The following is a 22,374-nucleotide window of genomic DNA, read 5'->3' as shown; positions in this document are numbered from 1 at the left end:
AACAAGGCTCTCACAGTCTGACACTGACTCCTCCACCACCAAGCCATCAGAAGATGCTTCCCTGAGGACCCCCAAGTCCCCAACACAAGCCCCTGCTGCAGCTGCTCCAAGCACCACAGGTGGGCCAAAACCAGACACCGTAAGGCAACTAAGATCATCCATGTGGAACAGACAAAACAGAAGTTAGAAAACAAACAAAAAAAATAGCAAGACAAAAACTAAATAAAGTAGAAGAGCAAGAAAAGAAAAAAATAAATAAACAAATTAAAAATAAAATAAAGAAAAAATAAAAATAACAAGGCGGACCGGCAAACCTCTGAGGGAGAAAGCCAGTCGGGTTAAAGTTAATGAGTAAACAAATCAAATAATTAAGGTTTTGAATACTTTTAAGAAACTTTGAGTCACAAATTTACCGGTTACTTTAGACGTTTAGAGATCGCAATTCACACACGTGCTACCACGGCAAACGCAACTGATTTTATCCTCCCAGGACCCAATGTAAGCCACTACTGACAGTCTGACTACGGCACTACCCCCTACTACAGTTATGAATGACCAAAATACACATCTTATCATGGTAGGTAACAGCTTGCCGCTTGGTACTTGGTAGTAAGGTAGTTCCAACGACAATTCAAGTTTCCCTACGATAAATGAATTTGTTCATATCGGTTAAGCAGTAATATTCTGTGAAAATGGTCTAATATTTATGTTGGCTTTCAAATAATGACGAAAAAACGACTTCATACGGGCGTGTCATCCGTCATGTTGAAATGACGTTTCCAACAATTTTTGGAAATCTCAAATCAAGAATGGAATGTAAACATTGCAGATCAGTTAGGTGTGGTAAGGCGTAGAGCGAGCGTGATGTATTCAGATTAAGAGATAGTGAGCGCTGTTAGTTGCAATATTATTCGTTAATTTTGTTGTCTCTCATAGAGGGTAAATTTGTTACTTTTTACCTACAGAAAGGTTAGGATGTAGAATGTCTTCCAGATTTACGCACGCTATTGTTTGTAGGGTCCCCGACTCAATCAACAAAGCAATTGGAGTTGAAAATCCAATTGACCTTGCAAAGGTAAGATAGAAAATGCATGCCAAAAAAGGCAAGTCAGGAAATGCATATGAGTGTTCTAACTAATATAAAAATTGCAATAGTTGAGATTTTTCAGCTGCAAAATATTCTGGATAGTGGATAGCCTAGTTCCATGATTGCCATTAATCATGAATGATGCCAATGCGATGCCATTGGCCATTGCCATGCCATGATCATCATGAATCATGATGCCATCATTTATTGCTATGGAAGGGACTAGGGAGGCACAGATCATCCATAGTCACTAATAATAAAAACTCACTATACCAATACGGCAATACCAAGCTATGAAAATGCCATATAGCCTATAGGAATAGGATGAATACCTGACAGATTATGTTTTGTTTTTCAAATGAATAAATGAGAATAATAGGTATTTCAGTGTGGTGATGGTGACCAGGATTAGAATTTTCCCACTTGTTTCTGAAATCTTGCAGCTCAAACATGACGAATTTTAAATACATTTAGAATCTTGCGGCCTGATTTTTCATGCACTTTTGTTAACAATAAAATTGGAGTCAATATACTGATTCATCTGTTGGTAATCATGTGGTTCCAGAAATGGCGGGATTTAGCAGGAAAGCTTTAGTCATGGCCCTAAAGTTAGATGCTTTCCAAACTTAAATTGGTGACAGGTGACTCTTGTGAATGTAAAAGTTTTAAATAATATTAAAGTCAGAACTCAGAAGGCATAAAAATGGCAAATTTCAAATATTGAGGCTTAATCTTGGAGTTTCAGCACTTGTTGATGGATTGTGAGGTGTATGAGAGAGAGCATCAGTCTATGATCATGATGGAGGTGATTCTGAATGAGTGAGGTGAGATTAACAAAGTGGGGTATGAGAGAACAAGCAAAGAGTGGATGGCAATGATTGTGGGTCTATCTGAGGGAGCAACTGTGGCTATGCTTGTGAGTGTGAGATATTGGAAAGGTGTACAGGATGAGTGAGTGGAGGAGGATAATAAGAGTGAGGTCTTGCAGAGTGGAGCATCAAGAGAGGGGAGGGTGGGATCGTGGGAAGGCAAAGGTGACCATGCCAAATGTTTTAGTATGTTGTTTCTGTTTATTTTTTATTTTTCGATGCTAGTAGGAGAGCTTTTATGCACCTTGTATGACCAACTTGAAGGTCATGAACATTGACCGGAGGTCAGCATGCACTTAATTCCAATATAATATTAAGATAATTCTTCAAATGATAGCATTAAATATTCAATGCTAACAATGCCATTGTCACTGTGGCATATATTATACATACTTTTTGAGCCAAAACTTGAGCTTTGCTGTCATTTTTGGTGTTATGAGATTCCCTCTACTGTAGATTCCATCTGGAATATTGGGCAGAATTCTAAAAATTGCAGATTATAAGATCTATTTCACAGACAATTTAAAAAAAATGGTTTGTGGGCAAAAATGAGTGGTTTGTCCTATCACAGAAAAATCTAGGCAAGAATCATTATGATAGGTTAAGTAGTCTATAGGCAAGGGAGTTTAGTTCTCATAATATTTTGAAAGTCAATACATTTGAAAACCTTCTTATAATTTTTAAATACTTTTAGAATTATTTATTAGGGCTTTAATTAAAACATTTATCCAGTAATTTGTGTGAACTTGTACTAAAATGCAGTAATCTTAAACTTTTAAGTGCACTCTTTTGTCATGTTTTGTGGGTGGACTTGTAGCCAGTTGTAGGAAACTCACCTTTATTTGTCCCTTTGAAAATCTTTTTCAGTGTCGGAGACAGCATGAAGCATATGTGCAAGCTCTTCGTGATGCTGGTTTAGACGTGATTGAACTTCCAGCTGATGAACAGCAGCCAGACTGCACATTTGTGGAAGACACTGCAGTTGTCTGCAATGGAATTGCTCTTTTGTGTAGACCACAGCCACCTTCTCGGAGGCAAGAGGTGCCTGGGTTTTGCACATTATGATATGCATTTATATACTTGTTCATGATTCTATTACTTATTTACCTATAAAAGTTATAATATGTAACCTCTTAGTAAAGGTTATCTCTTATCATTATAAATCACATCATAAATCTCCTATCTACCTAATTGCTATGAAAGCAAAACATTGGAAAATTGCAATCATTTTATAATTTTAATTTGTCTTAATATTATTATATTAAGAAATTCTATTATTATTTCAAAACTTTGTATGATGTCATTTAAAAGGTCCTCATGTTATGATTAGTAATTCTTATGTGCAAATTATTTAATGTGTTGCGTCCTTTTATTATGCATTATTTGGTGAATTTGAATGTTCAAATTTCATGGCTTTATTCAATCAGTATAATATTTAATTTCAATTTCAGGTCAAGTACATGAAGAGCATCCTTCAAAAGGAACTGAACCTACCAGTAATGGAGATCAGTGATGAAAGTGCAACGCTTGAAGGCGGAGATGTTCTATTTACAGGTGAGTATGCAGCTTTATCACTTGTACCTATACAACATGTATTAGTGATAACCAATTTAAAATTTATTAGAACTTGTAATTAATTTCAGGATTTTTCTCCTCTATATCTTGTATTATCCTCACTTGTATTCTAGCTGTCTATTAGCATTGCAATGTCCCCTAATTCTGGGCCATTTCTGTAAAATATTTTATATGTATCAACATGGTTTCATTTTTGATCAATTCTTTAATCAGAAGGAAAGAGATTAAGTCAGTGTACCATTGATTTATATTAAATTAAACCTAACATGGCTGAATTGTTTCAGGACGCGAGTTTTTTGTAGGATTGTCTGAGCGCTCCAGCCGCTCTGGGGCTGTTGCCCTCGCCAATGCCTTCCCTGAGTTCCCATGTTCTCCTGTGAAGGTGATGTCAACACTGTTGTTGTTTACTCCTGAAATTAATATTAAATTGTAGACACTTGTTCTTGATGCTGTTGTACAGGGTGAGGTTAAATAGGGGTACCTTTTCAAAACGTTTACCACAATACATGAAATTGAGCACAAATTAATCACAGGAATTAAGAATTTTTACATGTATTTTTTCAAATTAAATAATTCTGTTTAAATGATTGAAAATTGTAACATAATTTAATGGATATGCTCAGCGAAACAAAATTGACTTCCACTAATATTTTGTTTTTATTATGGAGGCACTAAAGAAGTTCAGGAAATTTCCTGACTGTATTAAGGAATTGATTCATCTCTACAATAGGTATAGATATCTCACTTGTACAGCAAGAGCTTGAATGAAAATTACTGACATCAAAAGAATTGATGATTGATACACCATCTTTATTGCCATCATGACTGATAAATGACTGATGTCGATTCAATTTATGAATGATATCAATTGAAGAACTTCACTGATATTTTTTTATATTGCTTTCTAATATTTATAAGGAAAAAATTTAATGTTGAGTTATTTATGTATGTTTGATAGGTTGATGGCGCTCTTCACTTAAAAAGTTTGCTGACAATGGCAGGACCTGATGTCATCTGTGTGGCCAAAGATAAGCATGCCCAGGAAGTTTTGAAGGTATTTAAATCCTTTCTTGAGTATTTACTATGATAATGACTTTTCTTCCTTTGTCTGGATCTCGATCTAACGAATTTCACTTTTAATATATAAATATAGGTATTTTATTAATTTATGAGATTAGCAAATTAGGAATAATGTTTGGTGTATATAAATTATTATTAGATAGCGAAATTTACTTGTTTATTCACGGGCTCTTAATGACCAGAGAATTCGTTGATTTTAATTTTCAGAAAGTCAAACAATTCATCAGATGACGTTGGTAGATCAAAAGGCATGTTTCTGGAAGTATGTTTATTTTATTAACCACGTTTTGAATGCAACAAACATCCATTTTACATTCATAGTTACTAGAAGCATTAGATATTTTAAAAATTTTTGGAAATAATTACATAATATATGTAAACAGGATACAACAGTAAAATTTTTAACGCGATAAATCACTCTGAAAACTATCTCAAAGTTTAGACAAATACGGTTGTTGGGAGATAGATAGCTAGAGTCCAATCCACAGAGATGAGGTAAACCGTAAATTATACATTTTTGACCACAAACGATTACATACTAGATATCGTCGGTTGATTGATGTCGGTCCACTGCTTGATGACGATGCTGGTGGGTTATTCCAGCATGATGCGAGTGACGGTCTGGTTGTGAGCTTGTCTTATGTGGTTCACTTGCCTTCCAGTTTGATGGAAGCTAATGAGAGCTGCTTAATGTCCTGGTTATTATTCCAGTTTGTTCGATGTAGGTAGGTTAAATCATGAAGAAGTCTACAACTTCCTTCTAAGCAAAATTTATAGACTAAACCGTACTTCCGCGTTTATGCTAGGGCCATTGTTGCATTTAGTTCGAAGTTTGACGTTGTTTTCAAGGGTGTCACGAAGCCTGTTGTCTGTTGAATTCATTGACGATCTTGAGATGAAGTTGCTTGTTTGTAATACTTTGAGACATGGAGCCATACTTTAGAAATTCGCTAAGTGAACGTAAGTAATTGCGCTCTATTTTCTTGTCCATGATTGGTGGATTTTGCTTGAAAGGCCGTCAATGATTGGCTGATGAACTTACGATCTCTTAACTTTTGAAAGGCCGTCAATGATTGGCTGATGAACTTACGATCTCTTAACTTTTTTTGAAAGTATGGGCCCAGGTCTGGTTGTGAGTTTGTCTTTGGTGGGTAGGAGAAACGGCTGTTCAAAATCACAGTGTTACTCCAATAACTCCGATGTTATTCAAAACCTAGTAAAAAGTTTTACTGTTGTATCCTATTTACATATATTATGTACTTATTTCCACCATAATTTCAATATTTAATGTTTTTTGTAACTTGAAAATGAATGTTTGCTGCATTCGAAACGTCGTTAATAAACTAAAACTACTTCCTGAAACTTGCCTTCCATTCTACCGTCATCTGAAGAATTGTTCCACTCTCTGATAATTTGAATCAATGAATTCTCTGGTCATCAATCGCATGAATATATATAAAGATATATATTAGTTTTAGATGTTCGATTGATTGGGTTGAACTTCAGACAACAGCAGATTTTGTGAATATTTCATGGCTAGTTATAATCACGAGTAAGTAATAGTACGCTTATCTTGTGTGAATCTTAAACTTTTCATATCTTAAATGAAGCTTGTATTATATCCTGAGTTTATTTAAGTCGAATATATTGTTGCTTTAATATTTTAATCTAAAGTCACAAAACACGGATCCATTGATTACAAACAATATGCCTAAAATAATTTTTCCAGCGCATCGAGAGCTGCGCGAGTTTCACCTACAAGACAGTGACGGTGGACGACATATGTGCGGCCAACTGCGTCTATGCTAACGGCACATTGCTGCACCGCGCTGCGTCCGAGCTCCCTGAGAGTGCCAAGGTGACAAGCATAGCTGTACTGTTGCTTGGCATCAGCGCAAACGTTAATATTAAACGACCGTTTGTAATCTGATTTAACTGTGTAACAATTCTGGTTTGTTCTCATATTGCTACTTGTTACTTGTTGTTCTTGAAATAACATAAACTAGTTATTTATAGAGATATTTTTGTGTATGCTTTGATTTTTATATTCACTCATGTTTTAGGTCATCACAAGCAAGTTGGGACACCTGAAACTCAGAGGCTTAGAGTTCAGCGAACTGCAGAAAGCTGACGGGTCACTAACATGTTGCAGCATCCTAGTCAGCCAGCCTAAGCACCTGCGATCACTTAGCTGAACTGTCTCACGTTCATACATCATCTGCTCGTATCATATCAAACAGGCCCAGTTTTCTTCGATGGATGCCATGTATCTTCAATATAAATCTATGGCTGGGTAGAATTTTAGCTACCATGCTGCGTTTTTTATGTTAAATTAATGGGGCCTGAACAATCAAGACATCGCCATTGGTAAAAAAAATTGAACATCTTGGCCATGTGATAATTTCTGACTTGGATAATTCATATTTTAGCGCGTCTCTTGACTTGCAAGTGTTTTATAATGCTGCCTTCGATTTATTATAATGAGATGAAACTCGTCTGGGAATACAAAAAGCAACTACACGTTTTGTTTGGTCGAAGATTGTGACAAGAAAATGCTGGTCCTGGTTGGCTAGGTATCTGGCTGTTCCTGCTCCCTGTTGATCTTTTGTGAAAATGTTATTAATTGCTCATTTGCTGCATTTATTCGGCTGAGTTGCTGTTAAATATTGTTGTTATTCATCATTTTTATTGAAATTAATGTTAAAATAAGACTCGGATTTATTATGATTATGGTATGGTAGAAGAGCTGTCTGATCATTTCACTAATATTTTAGTTTTTACGAAACAATGCAATCTTGAATTTATTGATTATTTCAGATCTGAATATATTATTATGGTGCCCTAAGGAGAATAATTACAGCTTAAGTTTCAACAAGGTTTTGCATGGTTTCTAAATTTGATTTTCAGTGATAATGATTCAGTGGTTCTTGCTCGTATGTTCGTAATAAGTTAACTGGTACATCAGATGCAGCAGGTATAAGATGGTCTACTTTAGAGGTACATGAAGGAGTTACTATCAAACATGTGACCACGAAGGGCGCAGTGGTAGACACAAATAATCAACATTTCCTGACTTGAGAGAGCGTCGGCTTCATCTTCCTGAAAATGAAAAGAACGTGAATTTGGCCATCGTTTTATTTACGGTACGTTGTTCCACTTGTGTAACGAGTTATTGATCTAGGTAAACTTTTCGCTAGGTGAAGTAATTTTATCGGGACCAGACTTTTTCGTAGACTATAGACTTGTGATGTATTAGTCAGGTCAGAACTGGGTTCCTCGTTGCTGCGTATAATTTTGTTGAAATTTTTTTACGGAAAATCATAAATTAAGCTTAGAGGAAGCTGATTATAATATTGAATACATTAAATGGATTTGTTCGTTACTTGCATAGCAATGATATTTGTCCTTAGTTTAAGATGTGAATATTTCTTGCAATCTTCAGATTTTTTATCTATTTTTATTTTAGTAGAATTTGAATTTAGCATAACATGGAATTCCATATCATGTCTTGCTTTGATGTTTATTGTGTCTATACAAGCTAGGTTCATGGAAGTTATTATGATACTAAAATTACATTTTATTGCAAGTTATTGGAATCTCATTAGGTTGAAACCCTAGTCTAGTGATAACTCCGAATTTCTTAAAGTTTATTTCTTCTCAAGTTATCGCGAGTCAACATCTTGATAGACTCAAACAAAATCTTAATATTTTTAATATTTGACTTCTATTTAAAACGTATATACTTTAATTGACGCCTGTTTTGTCGAGGCGTGATGTCTTTGGCATGGTTGAACTATATAAGGTTGACCCACGAGAAGTTCCGCCTTTCAGTTCAGCTTTCTTGTTATGTCACTGAGATCGAGAAACTTAAACAATCCCGTCATTCCAATGACGGATTGGTTGACTGGTTTCGGTGATTGGTTAATGTCCGTGACGTCACCGAGATCAGTGACGTCACGGGCGAACAACAAACTACGTCCGCAAAAATGAGCTTCCCATGGGTCAACCTTATACTAGTTCAACCATGGTCTTCGGGTTCTCTGTGTGTTGCTACGACCAATTAAATTTACTCTAAGTTTTGTTTGGTGCTTTGCTATGGTAATAAAAGGGGGCTTCGATTTTATTAATAGCGTTTGTTCACTAATCATTTTAGATTTTATTTAATACGATATGAACTTCTTGAGTCATTAAGGGGAACTTGGTGAAGAATTAATGATGCTTCTTTCAGCTTGTTAATTGATATTTTCATTTATATAGTTATTTTCTGTATCTGTGTTAGGCTTATATTTTCGTTGCCCTGCTTGCATCTCTCCGATTCAAAGCTTGTCATGCGCTGTGACCCGACTGCGTTAGTTTAGAGTCATGATAAATCGTAAGATTTTTGGTGGAATGGAAAATGACACCGCCATTAAAAGCGTGTTCATTCGTTCCTCAGTCACCAGATGCCTTGAATTTGCTTGCATTGGGCCGTTCTATTTCATTCTTATGCCTACATTGGGCGGATCGTTGCAACGTAGCCTCTCTTTCATGGCAGGAATACATACGGAGAACGATTTTAATTCAAAAAATTTATTAAGGACTATTTATCATTAGTCCTGAGAAACTCCTAAAGGAATTGAAATAATGATCGAATGCTTATTAAATTCCCTGTACGATTGAAACTATTATGAATTTTAATGTGTAACGGCACAAACGTATTTAATTTCGTCATCTTCGAGATAACACGAAGAAACCTCAATTTAAATTTAATAAAGCAGTGAGGATTTCTAATATTTCAAAATAATTTTGTGTACCGGTATATGTAGCATTGAACTGAGAGTACCAATCCTGGCCTTTACCTGATCCTCGTTGTAGTTTATGTGTCCGTCAACCTCATCAAGTTGACGTAGGTAATATTCTAGGGGCCATACTTTTAAAATTCGCTAAGTGAACGTAAGTACTTACGCTCTATTTTCTTGTCTATGATTAGTGGATTTTGCTTGAAAGGCCGTCAATGATTGGCTGATGATCATACGATCACTTATCTTTTTTGAAAATATAGGCCCAGGACACGATGAATTCGTCGTTGGATATTATCAGTCTTACGGACGAGACTGAAGCGCTCAGACTGGAGCAGGAGTGTCTACATATCAAACCTAACTCGTAGCTTTTTCGACAAGAATTCCTAGTGATCTTTCTCTTGATAGTTTGTACAACTTTCATCGTTTGTGTGCTATTGCTGGTATTAGCAATGATATTCTTAGGATAGTGAGACCGCAATTGCCCGTTTAGCTACTGTATCAATATATATCCAAAAAATTGTAACCAGCCTCATGTGACGTCAGTTAGCGCGTCCTTGCGAAAAAAATATTTCCTTGCAATCTTTTTTATATGAAATTTTAATATTCACGCGAATAATTATTCTCGTACTGATTAAATATTGTGCAAAAATTCCGTACATTATTTGTCACTTTACGCGGATTCTTGCAAGCGTTCATAATATACTTTCTATTGCATATTTCAATCGAAATCAACTGCCGCTCACTCTTGGTACAGCATCATCAAATTTGTTGAAAGTCGTCGCATTGCTTCTCGTAAGAAAATACAGCTTATCTCGCAATCAAATATAGTAATACTTTTCATAAATACAATCGTGTATTCAGCATATTCTATGATGCATGTGTTACTGTCGAAAATCATAGACAAAAGGGGCTCATTTAAATGCAAACTTGATCTGATCGCGCTGCCTCTCCCTTGCGTGAAACCTGCATCTTACCACTGCCAATATCTATCACAATTTCTACCGTGTATTCAATAATGTGCCAGGAATTTTAGCCTTTTATCACCTTAGAAATGGATTAAATCGCACTAAATGTGACTGTATTTCTCGTCAACTGCTGATATATAACTTTAAGAATGTAGAAACGACGTTTGTGATATCTTTTAAGGAATTATAGTGCAATTTTTTTGACTCAGGAACGAATTGCAGCGCCCAGCCTGCGATTTTACTGAGCTAGCAACAATTTATTGACGTTTCTTTTGGACGTTCGACCTTTAAGATTTATTTTTCAAACCCAGAATGACTTAGAGCGCGTAATCAACTGTTGCTGTTATTTAGGATGTACTTCCAATCTTCCATGCTAATCAAAATCACGCCGATTCGGATTTTTTTGCAAGCGTAGGCGATGCTCATGAATAATGTTTATTTTGAGGTAATTAATTTGAAAGCCTCCATGTTATTGCAGCTATTCTTGAAAATAATGTAGTTTATAGTTTTCATAACAATAGAAGGATGTTCCTGTCTATCGTCGCTGTTTACCTGACCTCACCTTAGCATTTGATATCACTGTTATTTCATGGCACATATTCTGGCTGTACACGTACAGTATGACCTCCATTCCATGTCGCCTGTGCCGATTTTGCAGCTATTGTTTGTACCTAGAGACTTGATCTACAGTTTGAGGTAAACATGTAACATCTTTTGTTTTGATTTTACCTTTATTATTAAATTAAGTAACATGGCTTTCTTCTTTTATTATGCATGCCATTTTTTGCCAAAGCATTCTCAGTGAGGCGCTATTTTGAAAATAGGATGGGAGATAAAATAAACTGAGCGAATTACAACCGTGAATGCAGATATATCATACCGTTAATATATTAGTGTCTTGGATTAACCAGCTATTCCTTGAGTAGTAATATCAACATATTCGCAAGTGTTCAGCTGATTCCAGACCTGAACGCTTCCTGTTAACGGCAGCGTTTCAGGTGACGTATAATACCGAGCAGTGGGCGGAGCTGGTGACCAACAGGCGGTTGGTGCAGACCTGTGCTCTATTTCACGGTCATTAGAACGGTACTAGCAATTGTGGAGGAGGGGGACATGAATAAAAGTAAAATTGTTGGAAAAATTCACTTTTCCAGTAAATTTTATTTTATACAAAAACTAATGGATTGATAATACCTGAAATATTAGATTTCTGTTATTTTGAGAGCGTAATTACCGTAATCCGGTAGCCAATTAATGACAATAAAGCTAATGTATTCTGATTGAATTTAAGACCCCATCAAGCACACCTGTATGAGGTTTTCTAACTGAAACTTTTCGCCTCTCACCAAGTCTAATTCTATTCCTGTTGACCAAGGATAAACTTTAACTTCTATTGCGATTCATTGACCGGTGCTGCGTTGATAGCGTTGCGCCGGACATCTTGCGCAAAACATCGAAGTGTAGAAAGATGAGAAATTATCGTCGAAATGGGGGCTTTTCTGCTAGCGATTATTCGTCCGGCTTTTTTGTCCATTAAATCGCATGCTCTTCACTATCAACAAAGCTGTTCACTAATTAACACTTGTTTTTTTAACGATTTTTGTGTCAATTAAGAGGTGCCGACCAGTGTACGAGTCTCCAGCGTCTAAACGAAGGCGCACCGAGCATGCGTTGAAACATCAGACTGCACGCAGGTCGCACCAGCAGATATAATCACGGTTGGATTTAATGGCGTCTGGCTCCATGACGCCAAAACATTGAAAGAAAGGGAGAGTTTCCCGCCAGCCTCGCTGTAAACGGTTAATCATTATGATTTTTAGGTTATTAACTGGATTTGTATAATTTTTGCTGAGTCATTCCTGGGATCCTGCTTGCCGTGATACCGTCTAATCTTTCCCCGTCATGTTGTCGGTTTGCCTGCATGCTTCATCCCGGAATCCGTTTTCTTGTGATTACGCATTGACTTATAATTACAGCAGCAGCCAAATCAATAATGTGGTTGAAATATAAAACAAATTTAATTCTCCAATCTAAGTCTGTATTGATAAACCTTTTCTTATGTTTATGCAATGCCTCGGAATTCGAATGAATTTAGCTGAAATTCAGAATGAAATCGCACCAGCTGTTTTGCGCTAACCCTGCTGAATTTAAACCTCAAAGTTACATTGAATTTATAAATTCAATGTCAATATTATGAATTTGTTACTGTTCTCTTTCTTCGTTCGCGTGCAATGGCCTAATTATAACATCGAAGGTGGCAATGACCGCCACATCACGAAGAGAAAACCTGGCCATTTCCTCGCCTCAGTTGAATTGGCAAGAGAAATTAATGTTGCCTGTGCTTAATGTTCGTAAAAGCATTTATGAGCACCGCGCTGTTGAGCTGTCCGACACGACCTTTTAATGGTGATAGAAGCTTTCAACTACTTGGTGAATGAAACGGCAACGGCTTTATTCGACATTCAGATGATTTTAGGAGCTCGGATAAAATCGTAATATGCATTCAAGTGGTTTTAATTAAGGTTATTATGACACAAATTACTATGAAACTAGCCACACATAATTTTGTGGAAGCAGAGAAGCATTTTGTGGAAGCATTTTTGTTCAGAGAAGCAGACATCGCGATTAAGTTTCTTTCATATGTGGGCAAAGGAAGCATAAATGAAGAGCCATGCGTTGTCGATAGCATCGATATCTGCCGTGATGTTTAAATTAACCCGACTGCAAATTAAGGTTGATATTATGAAAGATATTTGCATTAATTTAATATTGTTGAACACTAAAGGGCTTCTACAAAATATTATTCAGGGGAGCTGCTGACGCGTAGCAGGCTTTTGTATGATATTAAACCACATAAACAGAGCAATAATTTCGATTTTATGAAATATTGATGACCCGTGAGCTTTTAAAACGTAAACTGAAATGATTCACATATGCTGGGGAAGATGTTGGATGATTCAAAGTATAATGACAAATTTAGGTTATTAACTGGAACTTAAAAAATTAAGGTTGATATTATGATAAGATATTGGCCTTAATTCAAGATTGTTGAACAATAAAGGGCTTCTATAATGACAAACTTAGGTTATTAACTGGAACTTAAAAAAATTAAGGTTGATATTATCATATGATATTGGTCTTAATTTCAGATTGTTGAACAGTAAAGGGCTTCTACAATGACAAACATTTCTCAGGGCACGGCTACCGAAGGCAGCACGCCGCGCTATCGTGACGATAGCTGCAGCTGTCGCTCGCAGAAAGTCTCGGTTGGATAAAACCTCATGACGCCTTGGAAATATAATTCAGTAATCCTTCGTCATCTTGGGAATAAACTTTCGTTTAGTGAAAGTTCTCGGGGAAAATTCTTGCATAGGAAAGTTTGCGCCCATGAAAAAAGTACAATTACCTCCTACAAATTTTTGCATAACTTTTAAAATATTAGGTGCAAGGAAAGTTTGTGAATGTTGGGGCAACGTTTTCACCTCATTTTGATTACTGTAAGGAATGTTATTGTTATTCTGAATATTGTTATTAAATCTGGAAATAAAGTGGGCACATATCAATGCTGATTTGCCAGATTCAAGATTATTAAAAACACTAAATTGCAACCGCGAAGGCTCGGAACGACTTCAATATCACTGCGTAATAATTACATCTGGCCATGCTTCGTAATCCATAATAATCGTTTACGTCGTTATTGGTGAAACTGCCGTGACTCCCAGACAAGGTCGAACCCGACGGATTTTACTTAGTATGAATTCCTCAAAACCGCCGTTTATGACAGATTTGTGGCTTTTATTAATTACATTAAAGGCATGTAGCAAATGAGTGCTTGACTTTGACCTTCATATTTAGCTCTGATCAATAAGGTTCACAAATTATAAACGCTGCTGTGTTGAGTTTCTCATGTCCCCATTGATCTGTATGGTGCAACTCTCACCGCACCATTCGCTTCAGCTATAAGAACAGTTATTCATTTTTGTCTTACATGAGTAAATGTACGTTGTGAACTTCAGAAATTCTAGATCTGTGCAGCGTTTGGTGTTGCACTGAAAGATGAAAGCGAACGTTAGTTGAAACAATCTTCTTAAACAAAAATGGTCATGTGGCTTTTAGATCCAACTAACATGGCGGCTCAAATCATGGCATCCTTCGAATTATTGCGAAGCATTAGATGTGAAATAAAAATAAGAATATCGAATTTTATTGTATGTTTTTACATGAGTAAAAATCAGGCTTCATGTAGTGACGTATCACGCTTGATCACGATTCGCAAATCACCCAAATTACTGTAAATATTCATTTTATGTTGAGCATTTTCATGAAATTGACAAATTAACAAATTTGTTTCAATATTTTAAACCTCATAAAGTTCCACAACAGCAAGTTGAGAATATAAGTTTTATACACATGATGGTTTCACAGGAAGTACAACTACATCCGTAGCTTTGTGAAGATAATAGTAGTCCCGCGCAAGCGTAAATCATAGACGAACTTTTCTGCCCTTTGTCATGCGTGTTCTGTAATTGATTCCGTGTTTACCTAAATATATTCCCACGATTGTCTCTGGTTTGGAGGCAGCTAATTTGATCAACGTTTATTCGGCCTCATTCAATGCATGCGGTCACAATTTGTATGAATAACAACAGCAGCCGAAAATTACGAGAATTATATCCTTCGCCACGTGTGAACCAACCGCACGAGGTTTGTGAATTCCGCTGCCACCTCTGAAAGTGATTAATTTCTGTTAGTATGAGCAGTCAAATAATTACTTCAACAAATCATTTGATGCTAAGCTATGTTATTTGCATGTTGAGCGGCGTTTGAACTAAAATGCGTTTAGCATTCCTACCGTTTCTGAGAACTAATATCCGTGAAATTATGGATTATATTAGGTCAAGTAGCATCGATAAGGCGAAAGCTTGTAAGGTCAATATGGACCTGTGCAAGTTATACATGGGGAATGTGTTGTGACGCTTGACTGGCTTGTCTAGCAGAGTTTAGGCATCGTAAGCTCCAAGTTATGAATGGGGAATTTGTTTTTAGGCTCATGTTATATAGGCATGGAAAGCTTCAAGTTATGAATGGGTAATCCTTTTTGAGGCTTACGCAACAGAGTATAGCTCTGTAAAGCTGCAAGATATACACGAGGAATGTGTTGTAATTAAGTCTCATGTAACGGAATATAGGCATGTAAAGCTCCAAGTTGTGCATGAGGAATGTGTTGTAAGTCTCCATGTAGCAGAGTATAGGCATGTAAAGCTCCAAAATATGCATGGGGAATATGTTTTATATCTCGCGTAGCAGAGTATAGGCATGTACAGCGGCGGCAAGTTATACACGAGGAATGTGTTGTAAGGCTCATGTAGCAAAGTATGTACCTTGCATCACAGCCTATAAGCGACTCTGCAAAATCAAGCGTGAACTCAATTCACTCATTCGTGACATACGAAGCTTTCAGCTCCCTCAACTTACTCTGTGTCATGTCATTTACAATTTGCAATTCCATATGGAATCTCATATTGTTTGTGGAATATTGATTCACATATGTTATTTGATTTAACTATATTCTATTTCTTAGGCAAGTCGTTGCTTTAGAAAGTCATTTTAATTCTAATTCAGATCGTTAAAAGAAAACGGATGAAATTGAACATGAAATGAACACAATAGTGTATTACACAAAAAAAACCTGAATGCCCAAGGCAACGTCAGTTGGACAAGGAGAGTAAGTCACAAACAGTGATTAATGTAAAGAATAATGCACAAAACAAAGTCAGCGATGGAGAAAGAAAGCTGCCTTTGTCATCACATCATTTCTGATTATGCAAGATAGGTGCGACTCATGAGCAAGAGATCAAGTCAAGGCAATGGCGATCGTCAAAAAGAAATCAGAGTATTTATCCCGAGTCACGCTTGTCAACGAGACGATTTGACTTTCGAACTCGGTCACCCTTTAAATTGCCATAATTTTCTTAGTGTACATTAACGCCAGTCAATTAATAAATGGACTGGAATGAATCTATAAGCATACATATGTATTATAACCTATAGTATACGTCTTACGGATTATTCTAAAAAATAAGTTCGGTTGTGTGTTTTGTTTATTGGCGGAATAATACTTGAATGACAACGCTGTTTTAGTTCGGAATTTTCATAGGTGTTGTGGCTCGGTCGTCTCACGAACTCTGGTTTTCAAAATGCCTTGGGGGCATATGCGTAATAAGATTTAACTCTGATTTTAACCCTGATTTAACACGTTAAGTGCGGCAGAACCCACCACGGTTGCCAAAAAAGGCCTATTATCAGAGCTAGGCAGCGCTACTTTGAAATGTAGCGCCGCTACCGCTACCGCTACATGCTCTAAATGTAGCGGGCGCTACCGCTACCGCTACACCCACTAGATTGTAGCGAGCGCTACCGCTACCGCTACATTAGCCGCTACAATGGCCAAAATTGTTGGAAATCTCTAAAAATTTATTGTTCTGCTATTGGGATTTACTCATAAACATTTAATAATAATAAAACATTTTCAAAAGATAAATGCCACTTTATTGCAATTAACCTAACCGAACTAGTGCGGGTTGGATACAGTAAATAAAAGTTACAGTTATTTTTATGTTTTACTTTCCCTACATGGATGTCTACTTTAATCTACCAATCTCAAAAATTATCCACACATACATATAAAAAATATAACTCAGTACTCACTGCAGAGAGTGACAGAGAGCGCATTTTCTCGTCGACGAAAACTTGAGGTCACGGACGGACAGACAGACGGACGGACAGACAGACAGACGGACATGGCGAGCAAAATAGTGCATCTTTTCCATAAATGAGAAAATACGCTGAAAATCAATCTTTCATTTGTATATATATGTGGATTATTTTTGAGCTTGGTAGATTAAAGTAGACATCCATGTAGGGAAGGTGAAACAAAAAAATCACTGCAAGCAAACTGAAACACGAAAAAATATAACTCAGTACTCACTGCAGTGAGTGACAGAGAGCGCATTTTCTCGTCGACGAAAGCGTGAAGTCACGGACGGACAGACAGACAGACGGACGGACGGACAGACGGACAGGGCGAGCACTATAGTGCATTTTTTCCACAAATAAAAAAAAGGCGCTAAAAATAACAATAAGTGGTAACTGGTAACAATTTAACAAGTAACAACTAACATGTTGACACTAGTAACAGGCTGAAGTTGACAACATTACACCGAAATCTTTCGTACAGTTTTATTCTGTAATTTATATTATGTATGTATCATGCTGGTTTTTAAATAATATTTAATACTATTAAGTAGAATCTAAAGGCTTTATCTATAAAAATAGCGGTAGCGCTGTAGCAGCAAAACCTCGTATCGCTACTTAAATATGTAGCGGGCGCTACCGCTACCGCTACATTGTCTGTAATGTAGCGCCGCTACCGCTACTGAAAATGTAGCGGCCGCTACATGTAGCGCGCTACTGCCCACCTCTGCCTATTATTCAATATTTACCAATGAATTTGTAGCTTCCGGTGCAAAAGTTAAATTTTCCTGTTTATCGTATTTTTCAAGATTTAATAAAGAAGTGCGCCATCATAATTTTTTTCCGGCTGAAGCAACTAAAAAAAATAAATAGCGGAATTTTTCCAGAAGAAAAAGACCCTGCAACCCACCGGTTCAGTGCCTTACACAAAAGTCCTGTTGTAATAATTCATAATTATAACTCACGTATCTTTTTATAGACTTGATTATTTTCTCCGTGATTCATTAAACATAAGTGTAAGCGTAAAACTGGTTAGATTGTGGCTGAAATTTTTATAACATAACATAGTGATGTCGGTACTGAAGAGTAGACCTAATGTAGCCTGTCGCCGATTCTTTTACTTTTCGTGACGTGTACACAGGAGATCTAAAAACAGGTCCTTCGAACGGATTTTTTCGAAACTGGCGATAGTTTGAAATAGCTACTAGACTTCCACCAAGTTCGATATGGTGCTAGGCATTTTAAGTCGGAACATATATTTCTCCATAGCTATCGCTGTTCAGGAACTCATTCATAGACTCTCTTAGATACGCACCGGTCGGTTTCACGGAAAAATTGGACATTCTTTCTAATTACTTATTTTGTAATCTTTTAATTCGATTATTGTTCTATCGTGAACGATACTAACAAGGAAATCCTGACCGTCATGGACGAGCTGAACGGAAAATGTTAATGGCTCAAACACTTATAGAATTTTTTGCTGCTACGTAATGGTTCCCTTCTCAATTCTTGAATAACAAGAGAAAGGATCGAGCAAGCGACTTTGAAATGAATAAAGGTGCATAATTGCGCTTTAAAATTAGATTAAAAGACTACGGGTGGCAACTGAGTAAAATGGTAACGTGAAAAATTAATCTACAAAAAATTTGTGTGATCATAAACTTGCGAGTAAATGATAATGTTATATTGTTTTAAAATACTGAGGGTGTTTCACATTTGCGTACATTATTCGTGTGAGAGCAATTTCCTGAACGGAACTTTTGTGACATTAATTATCACCGATTACAATTATGTGTGTGTGTACTCGAAAACCTATATCTTTCAGACTCCCGTTTGATGCATTTTTTGTAGAAATATTGAAAATTATCAACTACGTCACAAAGCAATATCCATACTATGTCACAATTCTATCGAAACTCTACGATTTTAAGTTGATATGCACTAGCCACAGCACCCTTCACACCATAAAATTCTTGTTTCATGCTCCGGCCTGAGGTCAAATCAACGTCCATGCAGCTCATATTTACGGCAAAGCAACTGTACTTTAATGGGAATTCCCATCGGCATTACATATAAATGACGGATAAGTCACACTGTCTATTTGATGTGGTCTTTACCATGCTTGCCTTGAGCCGACAATTACATATTAAGAACGTAGACGCCAACTGTAAAATTAACCCTCGACTTCCTGCTCACCACACCCTTGATCTCGACACTTCGCGTCAATTCGGTCGGGGTCGTTGCGTTCGGGAATCGTTTGGAATCTTGGGCTACATTGAAAATATTTAGAGTGGTTGGGTCAGCTCATAACATATTTCCACTTATCAATTGCGTTTTTAATAGTTATTTATTAATAAAATGTTTATATTCAGAAGCTTTTATTCCACGTTCAATGAATTTCAGCAAATAAAGTCCGAACTCCGCGCATTTTTTAGCGTGAAAAACTCCTCGTAATATTAAATAATTTCTCCTATTCGTCCTATTCCCGTTTTGATTAGATTAATTTCATGAATTTAATTTCACAATGCAATAAATCTCATATTTTGCAATATCATTTGAAAATATGACTGAAGAGTGAGTGTGTCATTTTTGCTTACTGTCCCATTAGCCTATTCTGTCGACCCATAAACATTTTGCGATGTTCCTCCCAGGCTCTAGTCTAGGGCTTCTCGATCTTAACACTTTCACGATTATTAGTTGATATATCTCCTATGATCAGAGTTCTAAATACCTAGAAACTTGGATCAATCAACGGAAAGGCATGTATCTTAATCAATCAGCATTGAACCTAATCTCAATCGGTCAGCAGAGAGGCTTTATCAATGCAGAGGCATTGTAAACGCCCCTTTGGCTTGGGATATAAAGCGTGCAGCGTTTGTGGCTGATGAAATTTACTTAATTAGGACGTGGACCTGCCCAGAGAGCAAAATACGATGTACAGTAACGGAAACAATAAACCGGTTTAACAAAATTTTGATAATATGACGAATCACGAATATGAAGCAAATGAAACGTATAGCAATATACTGAACAATGGGCACATGATTCAAAGAGCCTAGCGACTGAACATAACTTACGTTGCTTGTCGAGAAGTCTGAAACTAAACAAAATTGCGACAAAAAGGCGGCTCTGAGATGAATGACGGCTGACAAGTGAGATAGGCCAAGACGCTGCCAAAACACCGGGCGCATATGGTTCTCGGTATCCAGGCTTGAACCTCAATCAGTAAGCAGTGCGTGAGACGCTGATCTCAATTAAGCAAAAGAAACCCTTATTCTCAATAAATCATCAGTAAGACTTGATCTCAATCGGCTAAAAGGCATGTATCTCAATCAAACAACATAAACCTGATCTCGATCAATCAACATAAACCCGAGCTCAATCAATCAGCCGAAAGACTTCGATCTCATGTCAATCAGCCGAAAGACCAGATCGTAATCAACCATTAAAAAGGAAAAAGTAGCACGCACACACAATCAGAAGAAAAAGTCCACGGAAACGATCTCACCGCTAATTAATGACAGGCAGTTTGTCTCTACAGTCGCGCCTTCACTTTCCACAAAAGCTGTGTTGTCTCGTGCCCTTTTTATTTCAGTTTGACCTCATTGACACAGTATTCACGGCCACCGCATTCAATCTCAAGATCTCTATTTTTCACGTTCGATTTCCCATTTTGAGTTTATCAGAGATAAGATTAAATGATGTCATTGAAAATTGATAATTGTATGCAGTATTTTTACAAAATACAGTATTTAATTCAGGTGGCACTCGGCGTTCCGCAACATATTTGTGACAATAATTAAATAGTATTATAATCGATTCATACGTGCTTTCAATTTCTTAAATTCATGTACGCGCCTTATTTTGTTAGATGGCATTTATAAATAAATAATTTCACCAAATCATCCTGGACACGCCCTATATCGCGACCACGTTCTTCCTCATTTGACGTCCTGGGCGGCGAGCCGCCGATCTTTCCTCGGCCGCGTATGCGCCGGCCTCGATTTTGACTGTCGCTGCGGTGCTACCGGTCGCCCCTCCAAGGCCGCGTCGCCGCAGACACGTCGGCGGTAAACGGCCCCCGATTTCCTAGTTTTCGGAGGGACCGTCAAGATGGACGATTGATATCAGATGATTTGCTTGTTTCAAGGCCGGATCGATCGCCGAAAAATACGGCGGAGTAAAATTGTGCAAATTTGGGGAGCGTTTCACGTCCGTTTGGTAGTTATGAGGTGTTGATTCATGAGGTGTCTTTAGAAGTTGATTGAGAAGGACTATTTCCCGGTTTAGCCTTCTTCACTGCATTGTAACTCCGCTTATAATAACCAAATGTTTAATTTCTGAATTTCAATAACAGTTTTTATTCAAATTCTCAAACGTGCAAAGAAAGAAGAAGGTATCTGGGGATCCTCTTGATCATCTGAAGGAGCCGCAAACATTGAAGCTATCGCGTTAAGCACATTCTTATACCATCAAAAATAACTCTTAAGCAAAAATTTTTGCCTGATTTACTTGTAAATAACCTCGTAGCGGTTTGAAATAGTACAACGTCGAACATAGAAATGTTGAGTACCAATTAAGATTACATTTGAAAAAATATGAAAATCCATGTAGGTAAATATGTGTACATCAAATACAAATATTACCTGCAAGTTGCCACTTGATCAAATGATGGTGAGGTTAAATAAAAGCGATGCATAACATTGAACAACCATTCAATTGCAGTAATGAAAAACAAATTTCTTTCTTCTCGAGAAAAAATAGAGATGACATAACTTTTCAAACCAGAATTCACCACCGAAATTTTTAGTCCGATACATAACAATTAAATTAAGTACGCGTTATGAACTCATTAAAAATTTTTAGAGATTATCGCAGTCATAAATCTAGAAAAATAAACGTAAAAATTTGCATTGCTCTCAAAATTGAGTTCTACGCTCATCGAGATACGAGGAGCCATACAGACGAGGTTGCAAGTTTTGCAAAGTTGAACGAAAATTTTATCAAAAATAATATTGTATAGTATCAAAGATAATATTTTAAATATTTAAGAAACTAAATAGTTAAAATATTCATCTAGAGTTAGAAGCAAAAGGTGTCACGAATCATAAATACATATAAGACTTTTTCATTCTTTCATACATGACCAAAAATCATATTTTAGATATTTAATAAACTGGATATTCAAAATATCCTTTCCAAATTGAAAACAAAGTGTATCACGGTAATCTATAAAACTTTGTCTATCTTTAAATCCTTCTATA

The 22,374-nt window shown here is 36.7% G+C and overlaps 1 protein-coding gene across 1 annotated transcript; it reads left to right on the top strand.

The window, feature by feature from the left end:
• Positions 1-757: 757 nt before the first annotated feature.
• On the top strand, positions 758-8,442 carry LOC108666544 (N(G),N(G)-dimethylarginine dimethylaminohydrolase 1). The gene is made up of 7 exons (XM_018153440.1): positions 758-1,075; positions 2,824-2,997; positions 3,408-3,510; positions 3,816-3,913; positions 4,490-4,585; positions 6,341-6,469; positions 6,675-8,442. Exons 1-7 carry the CDS (start codon positions 983-985, stop codon positions 6,804-6,806), a joined length of 825 nt encoding a protein of 274 aa, XP_018008929.1. The 5' UTR covers positions 758-982; the 3' UTR covers positions 6,807-8,442.
• Positions 8,443-22,374: the final 13,932 nt, after the last annotated feature.

Source organism: Hyalella azteca, unplaced genomic scaffold (genome assembly GCF_000764305.2).
Source record: "Hyalella azteca isolate HAZT.00-mixed unplaced genomic scaffold, Hazt_2.0.2 contig183, whole genome shotgun sequence".
NCBI lineage: Eukaryota > Metazoa > Arthropoda > Malacostraca > Amphipoda > Hyalellidae > Hyalella > Hyalella azteca.
This window is presented reverse-complemented; position numbering and strand designations above follow the sequence as displayed.

What these genes read in the sequence shown, in the direction of transcription:
- LOC108666544 (XM_018153440.1), top strand. Translation starts at nt 983, where the DNA reads ATGTCTTCCAGATTTACGCACGCTATTGTTTGTAGGGTCCCCGACTCA. An exon ending in TCCCATGTTCTCCTGTGAAG is followed by an intron (nt 3,914 to 4,489) that starts GTGATGTCAACA and finishes TATGTTTGATAG; the next exon opens with GTTGATGGCGCTCTTCACTT. An exon ending in AGCTCCCTGAGAGTGCCAAG is followed by an intron (nt 6,470 to 6,674) that starts GTGACAAGCATA and finishes CTCATGTTTTAG; the next exon opens with GTCATCACAAGCAAGTTGGG.